General features: G+C 43.8%; 2 protein-coding genes across 4 annotated transcripts in view; one reads left to right on the top strand and one right to left on the bottom strand.

The window, feature by feature from the left end:
- ARMC10 (armadillo repeat containing 10) overlaps positions 1 to 9,010 on the bottom strand; it is a 38,227-nt gene extending 29,217 nt beyond the window's left edge. For both annotated transcript variants that reach the window (XR_014300846.1, XM_082691928.1), the window contains exon 1: positions 8,480 to 9,010. Coding sequence is in view for 1 of the 2 variants with exons in the window: in XM_082691928.1 (XP_082548054.1) it covers positions 8,480 to 8,618 (139 nt within the window). In the remaining variant the exon portion in view is untranslated. The remainder of the gene's footprint in view (positions 1 to 8,479) is intronic.
- A 97-nt stretch (positions 9,011 to 9,107) lies between these two features.
- FBXL13 (F-box and leucine rich repeat protein 13) overlaps positions 9,108 to 13,322 on the top strand; it is a 251,845-nt gene continuing 247,630 nt past the window's right edge. For both annotated transcript variants that reach the window (XM_082691862.1, XM_082691861.1), the window contains exon 1: positions 9,108 to 9,232. In XM_082691862.1, coding sequence (XP_082547988.1) covers positions 9,158 to 9,232 — 75 coding nt within the window. In that variant the 5' untranslated portion in view covers positions 9,108 to 9,157. The remainder of the gene's footprint in view (positions 9,233 to 13,322) is intronic.

Raw genomic sequence — 13,322 nt, 5'->3', positions numbered from 1 at the left:
TGGGTCCAATTAATTTGCTAGAGCAGCTCACATAACTCAGAGAAAATTTTGCTTATTAAGTTTATTGCCCTCTAATCACGTTTGCCTCCCTTGTAACAAGACCCCATTCTTACAGGGCTTTCCAAAAGTTACTATTAACATAACAAAAGATACCTTTATAGCTCACAGCACTTAGAAGATTCTGAGGGTTTTAGGAGCTTTGTGCTAGAAAGGGGGATGAAGAATAAATATGTATTTCTTTTTCAAAATCACAATATTAGACTAACTATATGCTGCTAAGAAACTCACTTCGGCTTTATGGATACACACACAGAAGGAAAGTGAAGGGAGAGAAAACAATATTCCATGCAAATGGAAGCTTTAAAAAAGCTGGGGTAGCCGCACTTACATCAGACAAAAGACTTTAAAACAAGGACTGTAATAAGAAACAAAGAAGATAAAAGGATCAATCCAAAAGAAGAGCACATAACATTTGTAAATACGTAGGCACCCAACACAGAAGCACCTTATAAAGCAAATATAATCAGACTCAAAGGGAGAAACAGACTGTAGTACAATAGCAGGAGACCTCAATACTCCAGTTTTATCGATGGACACGTCACCCAGACAGAAAATTGATATGGAAACATTGGACATGTTAGACCAGATGAACTTAACAGACATCTACAAAACATTCAAAAGCAAAACAGATGTTCTTCTTAAGCACATATGGAACACTCTCCAAGATAAATTATATGATAGGCAACAAAATAAGTCTTCATAAATCTAAGAAGATTGAATTAATATAGAAACTTGTCGACTCTAAGGTAGTGAACTAGAAATGAACTACAAGAAGAAAAATGGAAAATTCACAAATATATAGAGATTAAACATGCTACGGAACAACTAGTGAGTCAAAGAAGAAATCAAAAGAGGGAAAAAATATCGAGAAAAAATAAAGATAGAAATACTGATTAGGGAACAGAAGGCTGGCAGAGGACAGAGCAGAAGCTGACATCACGCAACCTTCTCCCACCCCCACTCTTGAGTGGGACATAAGTGACAGTCTTTAGGAATCTCCCAACTACCTTAAGGTTAATACCTTGCTAAGAAAGGAAAAATGACCTTGACAATGGCAAGGCCTCTGGTATCTGGTTCTACGGAAACCTCCCTTTTTCCTTACCTCCCCCAACACCATCTTTTTTTTTTTTTTTAAATTTTTTATTTCTTTTCAGTGTAACAGTATTCATTGTTTTTGCACCACACCCAGTGCTCCATGCAATCCGTGCCCTCCCTAATACCCACCACCTTGTTCCCCCAACCTCCCACCCCCTCCCCGCCCCTTCAAAACCCTCAGATTGTTTTTCAGAGTCCATAGTCTCTCATGGTTCACCTCCCCTTCCAATTTCCCTCAACTCCTTTCTTTTCTCCATCTCCCCTTGTCCTCCATGCTATTTGTTATGCTCCACAAATAAGTGAAACCATATGATAATTGACTCTCTCTGCTTGACTTATTTCACTCAGTATAATCTCTTCCAGTCCCGTCCATGTTGCTACAAAAGTTCCCCCAACACCATGTTACATAACCTGGTACCCCTCACAACCCTGGGGCAGCAGCAGCTCTTTCTGCCCATGGGTCCTGTCCCGGTGCTTTAATAAACCACCATTTTGCACCAAAGGCATCTCAAGAAAATTTTTCCTTGGTCATGGGCTCTGGACTCCACCCCACTGAACCTCACTTACACTCTAAAACTTCATCAGCACAACATACCAAAACTTATGGAACGAAGCAAAAAGAGCCCTATTACGGAAGTACAGAGTGCTAAATGTTTATGTGAAGGAATTTGAAAGATTTCAAATAAACAACCTAACTTTACACCTAAGGACCCATAAAAAGAACAAAGCCCAACGTTAGAAGGAAGGAAATAACAAAGAGCAGAGCAGAAATAAATGAGTAGGAACACAATGGAAAGATCAATGAAACAAGAACTGGTTTACTGAAGAGAGGAACAAAATAGGCAAACCATTGGCTACACTTACCAAGAAAACAGAGAGAGAGAGTGGCTTCACTTACCAATGAAATGAAAAGAGACACAATTGATATCACAAAAATACAAAGGAAAAAAACCACCAAAGGATCACAAGAGGATATTAGGAACAATTATATGCTAACAACTGAACAATCTAGAAGAAATGGAAAAATTCCTAGAAATATAAAATCTACAAAAAATGAACCGAAGAAACAAAAAATCTTATCACACCAGTTACTAGTAAGGAGATTAAATTAGTAATCAACAAAGTCCCAACAAACAGAAGTCCAAGACCACAGGGCTTCACTAATTAATTCTACCAAATTCTTCGCAGAAGAATACCAATCCTCAAACTCTCCCTAGAACAGAAGAGGAGGGAACACTTCTAAACCCATTTTACAAAGCCCTATTACCTGGATACCAAAATCAGACAAGAACCACCACAAAGAAAGAAAATTACAAGCCAAAATCCATGATGCATACAGATGTAAAAAGCCTCAACAAAATATGAGCAAACAAAACATTAGAAAGTCATACACCATGATCAAGTGGAATGTACCCCAGGAAGCAAACATGGCTCAACAGCAGCAAATCAATCCGTATGACACACCGCCGTAACGAAATGAAAGATAAAAATCATACCATCTCAACAGATGCAGAAAGAGCATTGGACAGTACCCAACATCCATTCATGATAAAACTCTCAACACTAAGAGGGTAGAGAGTGACTGTACCTCAACGTAATGAAGGCCATTTAGATTAAAGTCACAGCTAACATCATACTCAGTGGTGAACGAATGAGTGAGAGCTTTTCTTCTAACACCCAGAACAAGAGAAGGATGTCCACTCCACCATTTTTATTCACAGTTTTTATTCACATTTTATTCAGTTTTTATTCACAGTACTGGAAGTCTTGGCTAGGGCAATTAGACAACAAAAAGAGATAAAAGCCATCCCATTAGAAAGAAAAAGTAAAACTCTTTGCCGACAACATTATATAGAGAAATCCTTCAAGACTCCACCAAAAAGCTGCGAATACACAGGTTCAGGAAAATCGCAGGATACAAAATCAATATAAGAAAATGAAATGCATCTCTATATGCTAATAACAAACTATCAGAAAGAGAGATTAAGAAAATAACTCCAAGAAGAAAAAAAAAAAAAAAAAAAAGAAAAGAAAACAACTCCATTTACATTTACATCAAAGAGAACAAAATACCTAGGGATTTAATTTAACCAAGGAGGTATACAAACCTATCCACAGAATACTGTAAGGCGCTGATGAAAGAAACTGAAGAAAATACAGATAAAGAGGAAGCTATTCCTGCTCATTGACAGGAAGAACTAATAAAATGTCCATATTACCCAACGCCATTTACAGATCCAATGCAATCCCTACCAAAATTCCAATGGCATTTTCACAGAAATAGAATAAACAATCCTAAAATTTGTATGGAATGAGAAAAGACCCTAAATGGCCAAAGCAATCTTGAGGACAAAGCTGGAGGCACTGTGGTCCCTGACTTCAAAATACATTACAAAGTTACAGTAATCAAAACTGTAGAATATTGGCATAAAAACAGACACACAGATCAATGGAACAGGACAGCCCAGAAATAAACCTATGCATTTACAGCCAATTAATTTATGACAAAGCACCCAAAGAAATACAATGGGGAAAAGACAGTGGCTCAGATGTGGGAAACAGGCAGAAGAAAAATTATTAATTTCCTTATCCACTGACAAGCCCTTGAAACTGGCAGAGTGACATTCCTCTAGGGACTCAACTGCCTTCGCCTAACACTTTGCTTAGGGCAAAGGCAATCCTGGCCTACTGACCCCTACCCCCCCCCCCCCACCAGGATCCTTTAAGTTCTACTCTACAATTCATTGGGAAACTTTATCTCTAAACCCTCCAAGATAGTGTGGACAATCATTCCCAAGCACAGGGCCCGCTGATATACATCTAAAGGGTCTCAGGAAAAGGTTTTATTCACGGTAATGAATAACCTTTTGCCCAACAACAGCTAGCCCCTCAAGGTCCTGGAAATCTTGCTTCCAAAATTCCTTAGACACTTAGGCCATTCCCGATCCCCTTCCAACTTGCAAGTGTATAATAGACCACTCCTCACAGCCCCCGGGCAGCAGCCCTTTCTGTCCATGGGTCCTGTCCCGGGGCTTTAATAAACCACCATTTTGCACCAAAAATGTCTCAAGAATTCTTTCTTGGTCATTGGCTCCGGACCTCACCCCACCGAACCTCACTTATATTCTAAGACTTCATCAGCTCCAGGAAATGGTGCTGGGAAACCTGGACAGCCACATAAAAAGATGAAACTGGGCCACTCTTATATCAGACACAAAAATCAACTTATCATCAAGTCTTGAACATAAAAGACTTCAAACCATCAAACTCCCAGGAGAACGTGTAGGCAGTAAGCTCACTGACATAGGTTTTTGCATGATTTTTTAGATTTGACACCAAATCCAAAAGCAACGAAAATAAACAAGTGGACTATCAGATTTTAAAACTTCTGCACAGCAAAGGAAACCATCAATAAAATGAAAAGGCAACCTATGGAATGGGAGAAAATATCCCCCAATCATTTAGCTGATAAGCAGTTAATATCCAAAATATAAAGAACTCATGCAACTCAATGGGAAAAAACCCAAGTAATCGTTAAAAAAATAAGCAGTGGATCTGAATAGCCATTTTTTCCAAAGACATATAAGTGGCCAACAGATACGTGAAATAGTGCTCAACATCTGTAATCATCAGTAACAGGCAAATCAAAACCACAATGAGGTATCACCTCACACCTGTTAGAATACTAGTATCAAAAAGATAAGAGATTTAAAAACAAAAACAAAAACAAAAAGATAAGAGATAACAAGTGTTGGTGAGGGTGTAGAGAAAAGGGAACCTTGGTCCACTGCTGGAGACTATGTAAATGGTGCGGCCACTATGGAACCGTTTGGACGTTCCACAACATTAAGAATACAACTAGCACGCAGATCTAGCAATTTCACTTCTGGGTATTTATGTGAAGAAAAAGAATTATTATCTTGAAAAGACATATGCATCCCCATGTTCACTGCAACATTATTTATAACAGGAAGACACAGAAACAACCTCAGTTTTCATTGATAGATGAATGGATAAAGAAAATGTGGTCTACATATATATAGGAAAACTGAAATAGTGGATTATTACTCAGCCATAACAAGAAGGAAATCCTGCCATCTGCAACAACCCGGGTGAACACTGAGGGCATGATTCTCCGTGAAACAAGTCAGACAGGAAAGAAAAAACAAATATGACATAATCTCACTTATATGTCGAATCTAAAACAAAAAAAAGGAAAAAATCAAATTCACGAATAAAAATAGATTCATGACTGGGGTTGCCAGAGGCAGGCGAAGGGGGAGTGTAAAATGGATGAAAGTGATGAGAAGCACAAGTTTAAAGATATGTAAATATTGGGAAAGTAATGTACAGCTTGATGACTACAGTTAGCAAGCAATACTGTATTATGTACTTGAAAGTTGCTGAGAGTAAATCTTAGAAGTTCTCATCCCAACAACAAAAAATCTGTGCCTATGAAGTGAGAGATGTCAACTAAACTTTTCACGGTGATTATTCTGCAATATGTACAGATACCTGAACCAAGTATATCAAATCAAACCAAATATATACATATTACATATATTTTATATCAAATATATACATAGCCACATATCATATTGTATACCTATCATTAATACAGTATTTTATGTCAATTTTATCTCAATTACAACAAAAAAGATCATCTTCAAAAATCTAAACATGATGCTGAAAAAAATGGATACTTGTTAAGTCTTCTTCAAAGATAAAGGGGTGGGGCGCCTGGGTGGCTCAGTGGGTTAGGCCTCAGCCTTGGGCTCTGGTCATGATCTCGGGGTCCTGGGATTGAGCCCTGCATCCGGCTCTCTGCTTCATGGGGATCCTGCTTTCCCCCCACTTCCTCACACCCTCTCTGCTCCACAGGGAGCCTTCTTCCCTACCCCCCCACCCCCACCTCTCTGCCTACTTCTGATTTCTTTTTTTTTTTTTTAAAGATTATTTATTTATTTATTTGACAGAGAGAGAGAGAGAGATCACAAGTAGGCAGAGAGGCAGGCAGAGAGAGGGGGGGGAAGCAGGCTCCCGGCTGAGCAGACAGCCCGATGTGGGGCTCGATCCCAGGACCCTGAGATCATGACCTGAGCTGAAGGCAGAGGCTTTAACCCACTGAGCCACCCAGGCGTCCCCTACTTCTGATTTCTGTCAAATAAATAAATAAAATCTTTAAAAAAAAAAAGATAAAGGGGTAGTTTCAGGAAGAAGGGACCAGGAGCACCTTATTTTGTAAGGTGCCTGACTTAAGGTAAGGGTGACTTTGGAACTGGTAAAATAAGTTTAAAACACTGACTTTGTCAGTGTTCACCAGGTTCAATCAGTGTAAGTGAGAAGGTATCTGAATCCAGAAATCTCTTTCACACACAAACAAATTAGGCTTTGTAAGTCAGGGTAAATAAAAACCTTTTTTTGAAAATTGCTTTTTCCTTTGTCCCTAAAGGGAAACAGACCTTCTCCCTACTGTTTTCTCGGAGTATTTCCTTGAGTAAACTTGTACAGCTCACCCTTGAACAATGAAGAGTTTAGGGGTGCCAAAATCCACGTATAATTTTGGATTTTCCCAAACTTAACTACTAATAGACTGCGATGAACTGAAAGCCTTACTGAAAACAGTTAACATAGATTTTGTATGTGATATGTCTTATGTACTGTATTATTACAATAAAATAAGCTAGAGAGAATGTTAAGAAAATCATAAGGAAAATACACTTACAGAACTGTACCTATACTGAAAAACAAACAAAAAACCTCCATGTAAGTAATCCTGTGCAGCTCACATTCCCCTTGTTCAAGAACGAGCTATAACTGAAATTCCTTTGTCTCCTTAATATACATGACATCTTTTTAAAAGCTAAGTAACTCTCCTGCCAGTTTACAACCCAAGAAAGTCTTTCTTATGGGATTTGGGGTCATCTGTTTAAAATGTAAACATAAAAAAGGTGGAGCCCAGGTCTCTGAATTTAGCCTCACCACCTGGTTCTATGTTGTAACCACCTGCTTGTCATAAAGATGCTGAGAAGTCTTACGTTTCCTTTGGATAAAAGCAATTAGCTGAAACAAATTGCCACGTCAATTACCAGTGAATTTACGATGAATTATGTGTAAATGGTGCTGTCAAGCCTTTTCTTAAAGACAAGTTACTGTCTTTCTGGATAACATGCAGGTGGTATGAAATAGATATCTGCCTAGATACATAAAGGGGTGAGAATTCTCTATTCAATCCCATTAGGTGACTGCCTGGGATGAGCACAGCAATCTAGTTTAATGCTTACTCAACAATAAAACTTTAGTTCTTTTCTGTATTTGCAGAGAGGAATTTCTTGGTTGGCAGGAGAATTCATTTTTTTTTAAAGATTTTATTTATTAATTTGACAGAGAGTAATCACAAGTAGATGGAGAGGCAGCCAGAGAGAGAGAGAGAGAGAGGGAAGCAGGCTCCCTGCCGAGCAGAGAGCCCAATGCGGGACTCGATCCCAGGACCCTGAGATCATGACCTGAGCCGAAGGCAGCGGCTTAACCCACTGAGCCACCCAGGCGCCCCAGGAGAATTCATTTTTAATTATTTCTGTAACAACGTCCATGACCGGAAATTTCCCTCCAGAACATCCAGCAAATCCTCAGAATCCCGAACGCACCCATCGGGACTTTTGGACGGCAACCTAACCATGCACTTTTTCGCCCGGAGGGTAGTTTCCTTTCCCAAGCAGACAACTGTTTCAAACTGATAGGTACATCCGTGTCTGTTATCTCCAGAATCTCTCAGCGACTTTGTGTATGAACCACAGTGACTTCAAGGTACCTCCCCTCTGAGGCTTGGCCGAGAGGACGCAGAACTACCCCTCCAGCTTTCCTTCTCCCAGGGCAACTGCAGACACGACTTCGTCTACCGCTCCAGGCCCCGCAACACCCACGCCATCGTAGGGAGAATCCCCTTGGTAACACAAAGGCCGGAGCAAGCTTTAACGTGCGAGGTGGTGGACATGCTTTTGAGAAACCCAGCCAATCCTCCGCTGTGACGCCGCACTCAGGCAGGAAAATGTGGGCAACTTTTCATCACGGGATTTTGAACTATGTGGAGGCAGGAGGCGGCTCCGGACCTTACAGCACCCCATCAAGTGGACGATCAGTCCTCTGCACCTGGCTTCTCCACCTGGCCGTGCTCACGAGCCTCCCGCCCTCCCCTGCCTCGGCTTCTTTGGCCGCGAGCACGGCAAGGCCACGAGCGCCCGCTGTCTTCAACCTTCACCCCAGGGCTAACACCCAGCCCCGGTCCGCTGTCCCCCGCCGCCTGCCGGGCATCCCGTGGCCTCACCTGCGGAGCGCGAGGCGCGCAGCCGAAACCCGCGGCCGCCTTGCCGCTGCCCCCGCGTCAGCTTGTAAATGCAGTAGCAGGCGCCGGCCCCGAGGACCAAGCCCGCCGCCACCCAGCCCACGTCCCGGGCGCCGCCCATGCTGCCGCCGGGGCTGGGGCGCAGCGTTGGGGCTGGGGCGCAGCGTTCGGCCTGGCGCAGGAGGCCCCGGAGCCAGCGGATCCCGCCGCCAACCGAGCGCGAGCCCGCGGAGAAGAAAGGAAATAGGGTCTGAGCTCCGCCTCCCGGAAACGACCCTGCCAGACTAGCAAGACCGCCCCCTGCGGCCCCGGAGCGTCCCGGCGGCCTGGCAGAGGCGGGACGGGGGGCAGGACTAGTCCGGAGCCTCAGGGACTGCGCGACCCGAAGGGAGTCCCCGGAGGCTGCCGCCGCCGCTGCCCGAAGACGGACTTCTGCTGGCTGCCGCCGGGGCCGAGGCCCACCTTCCTCCCGCCGCACTCTTGGCTGCTCCCCTGCCCCCGCCCCGCCTACGGGGCGCGGACCTCACTCCGCCGCGCCCGCCCCTCCCTGCCCCGCAGTTGCCGGGGCAACGCCGGGACGCGCTAGTCCCCGGCCTGGGCGCGGCGCCTGCTTCCGGGGACGCGGAGGGCCGGCGGGGAGTTTCAGTGGGGCCTCTGGTCATGGCCTCGCTACGCACTGCCAACCCCCAGCTGAGGAACTACTTCAAGGAGAACTACATTCCTCAGGTCTGCGAGGTACTGGCGCCACGTGGCGGCGGAGTTAAAAGGGAGAGGACCCCGGCGATTTCCCGGAGGAGGGGCTAGGGTCTGGCCGGAGAGCGAGTGGAGGGTATGAGGAGCGGAATGGGAGAGGATGAAGTCAGCCTCGAATAGACTGGCCGTCTGGGCTGAAGACACAGATCAGAGAGGAGAAGACAGAGGGGGCGATGGTGGCGGAAAGGAGGGGAAGGGTGACATGTTCCCCGGAGAAAGAGCGCAGGGCCCCGGGGACAGCAACCGCGCACTCCAGACGTTAAGGTCTGGTCAAGAGGGGCCTGAGGACCGCGGAGGACCGCGGAGAACGTGTTCTAGAGACAGAGGAGCAAAATTAGAAGAGTGCGGCTCTATGAAGAGAGTGGGCAGTAGTGTCACCTAGGAGGAGGTATGGTAGGTTTGGCACACGGTGAGCTTGTGTGATGAAGGCAGAGGATAGATTTCAGGTCAGCTGAGCGAGAGTGGACGCTGAGACCCCTACGGAAGGCAGCCAGCCCTTCGTGAAGGGAAGGAGCCCACGGCCGGCCGGGATTGCCCTAACCCGAGGAGACTGTACCCTACCCGGTCATTAGGAGGAAGGAGGACAGGAGAGGGGTGGGTAGGTTTTGTTGTTTGGGGGGTAGGAAGCCAAGTAACTTCCATTTTCTCTACAAAGATTTGGTGAGATATTTGCTAAGAAAGTGTACTTTTGGAGGCAGCAGAAGGGGTTTGGAGCAGAGATAAGGTATGTGGAGATTAAGGGGGAGAGAAGTCTAGGGAAGGAAAGAAGAGGGGAGCCAGCCAATGTTGAGAGCCCTGCTCGGGATGGTAAGTCTCTTGTGCAGTTGGGAGGGCAATTTGATAGAGCCTTTCTGAATGGTATTTTAGAAGTATTTGTTAAAATGTTAAGTACATACACCCTTTGACCAAACATTTCACTTCTAGAGATCCACTTCAGGCATAGACTTTCACTGTATCGGGAAAGCTGTACAAGGATATTCATTATTGTGAAAATAGCAAATAACTTATATATGAATAAGGGAATGGGATAGTATATAAAGTATGTATGTATTTTTTGAGAAGAAGAGCTTTCCAAGACATTTTATTTTTTTTCAAGATTTTATTTATTTATTTGACAGGCAGAGATCACAAGTAGGCAGAGAGGCAGGGAGAGAGAGAGGAGGAAGCAGGCTCCCTGCTGAGCAGAGAGCCCAGGTAGCTTGATCCAAGGACCCCGGGATCATGACCTGAGCCAAAGGCAGAGGCTTTAACCCACGGAGCCACCCAGGTGCCCAAGACATATTTTAAAAGAGGAAAAATAATGCAAGTTGCCCCAGAAGTGTCTACTACAATGTAACTACTCTGATTTCATATACGTATGTATATGTGTGTATATGTAGGTACATATATCTAGCTACATTTAAGACAATAATGCATGCATAGAACATACACAAAACTTTTAAAGCAAATGTTGGGGGGATGGCTTTATTTTTTTTTTAATTTTTTCCATATACCTCTGTATTGTTTTAATTTTTTTCTGCTGAATTTCATTCATGTTTTACTTCCATACAATTATGTTTGAAAATAGGTAGAAGCATGGTACTCATCCTCCCCACTGAGTGATTTTCTTAAGTAACAGTAAACCAGATGTAGGTATAAAAATAAGGGTTGACTTCATCCAGGATAGGCGTTTGCCAGGCATATAGTTTGGAGGGGCGGTGGTGGTGAAGGAGCTAAGCTTTTTAGAGTGTCTGAGGGATGGGCAGAGGGACTAGGTGGGAAGCGGGAACAGTTCCTGACACTGATAGACGGGCAGAAAGTAGAGGATCCTAAGGAGTAAAGAGGGTAGAGGGAGTCATGGAGGGAGGGAGCTGGAAGAGTAGGAGGGTAGGGGTCAGAAAGCGGAATGTTTGTGTTTAAGATTTTAGGATTGAGCTCTTCTGAGTGATGACTCACTCTAGATTGGCTGTGGAGTAGGTAGCAGAAGTGGACTTGAGTTGAGGGTCAGGGAACACCAGGGAAGTGAAAGCCTCTCCTCCTCTTGCTCTCCACTTGCCATAACACTTAGGAGGCTGGCAGAGGATCCTTGGTCCCTCCTTTGGGTACAAACCCCCGTTGCTCCCCAGCCTACCACATCGCTCCCAGAGGAGAGAGGCCTTCAGTAGAGCCCTTTGCCTAAGGCGATATTCTCATGAGGAGTCCCTCTTTCCCTTCTGGCACCACATTAGCGGTAGGAGCAAGGGAGCGGTTTTCCGGGGCCCACACTCCCACCTTAACCCGGTTACCCGCTTCCCCTAGGAGACTATCAGGATGAATTGCCCTGTGCCTCTTAAGCCTGCGTAGTTCTTCATCTGACCCAATTTGACAGGACTAAAGATCTTCTAAAACCCATCTTCTGCAAACTTTGGAAGATGTAAATTTTTTTTAATCATAGATTTCCTGTATACTCAACCTCTTCTGAATTTCACCTACCTATCTTAAATAAAACCTGAGTATCATTTCCCTGCACATGCTTGCACAGAGCTGATTGAAAAACCAAAACAAAACACCCTGCTTGACTTACTGACTTAAATACCGATTCTATTGATTGATACTTGTCATCAGTTTTGGGACGTTTTTGACCATTTTCAAATAATGTTTCTACCCAATTCTCTCTTCTTCTTCTGGGACTCCAATCATCAATATGTTAGGCTCCCCCCCCCCCCCGTACTGTTTTTTTCCTTCTTTTTCCCTTTGTGCTCAAACTTGGATATTTTTCACTGATTGTCTTCAAGTTTATTGATTCTGCTTTATGCTGTGTCCTGTCTACTATTAAATATATCAAATGGATTCTTAATTTCCAGCAGTATATTTTTCCATTTCAGGATTATCAGTTGATTCTTTTTTATAAATTTTGATGAAAATTTTGCATGTTTTCATCCATTTTATCTAGCATTTCCTGTTTTCTTTAAAGTGTTGTTATTTTAAAAATCATTGTTAACATGAATAACTTTGAAGACTCTCGGAATGGGGTAACTGTTGAAACTGAGTGATGGGTTCATAGGGGTTCATGATACTCGTTTACTTTCTGTATGTTTGAAGTTTTCCATAATAAAATGTCAAAGGATAGCAATGGCTGGGTGTTTTTTTCTCATAATGTACATAGCTAGGGATGGATGCTAGACCAGTTTCCTTGGGCTATGTAGTTCTTTTCTATTTGCTCGTTGTATCAGTTATCCGTTGCCTTGTAATACAGCCACAAAACTTAGTGGCTTAAAGCAGCAAGAATCATTTTGTTTGCTCAAAAATCTGAATTCTGAAAGGTTTTTCAGGGAGAGCGTGTCTCTGCTCCATGTGGTACCATCTGGGGTGGATGAACAGAAATTAAACACCCACTTTCAAGATAGTTTGCTCACATACCTGGAAAGTTGGTGCTGGGCGTTGGTTGGGGGCAGAGGGTCAGCTATGTCTGTGAGCCAGGAGACTTGGTTTCTCCAAATGGGCCTCTTCATGAGCAACTTGGACTTCCCCACAGTATGGAGGCTCAGTTCTAAGAGCAAGCATCTCCAGAGAACTAGGTAGAAGTTATACCACCATGTGTGACCTCGGCTCAGAAGTCAACATAACATTATTTCACTGAGATTTAAGAGGAGGGACTATAGACCCCACTTCATGATGGGAGGCATATTAAAGTTATGCTGTGACAGTAGCCCGTGGGATGGGAGATATTGTCATGGCCATATAATTAGCCACAAGTGGCTTGCTCATACAAGGGGAATCTGGGATCAAGTTGTAGTTACAAGCATTATGTGGACAAATAAGATGGGAATCACAGCAGTGTCACCCAGTAAGTGGGTTTCAACCCTTCCACATATTTATCCCTTCTTTTCCTCTTCCCTTTCTGTGTTCCCCAGGAGTAGATGTACACTGGACATTAAAAAGTTGCCCACACAATATGCGTTTCCCTCTTCCAATATTTCTTATGTTCTTCTATAACCTTCCTCTTCCCCACATAGACCATATGCTTCAGGGAAACGGACTATCTCTGTCCCCGGTGGTCCAGCCCTTATTGGCTTCCAACAATAAGGTTCTCTGGCCACAGTGTCTGTGACAA

Source organism: Mustela nivalis, assembly GCF_964662115.1.
Source record: "Mustela nivalis genome assembly, chromosome: 12".
In the NCBI taxonomy this organism is placed as follows: domain Eukaryota; kingdom Metazoa; phylum Chordata; class Mammalia; order Carnivora; family Mustelidae; genus Mustela; species Mustela nivalis.
This window is presented reverse-complemented; position numbering and strand designations above follow the sequence as displayed.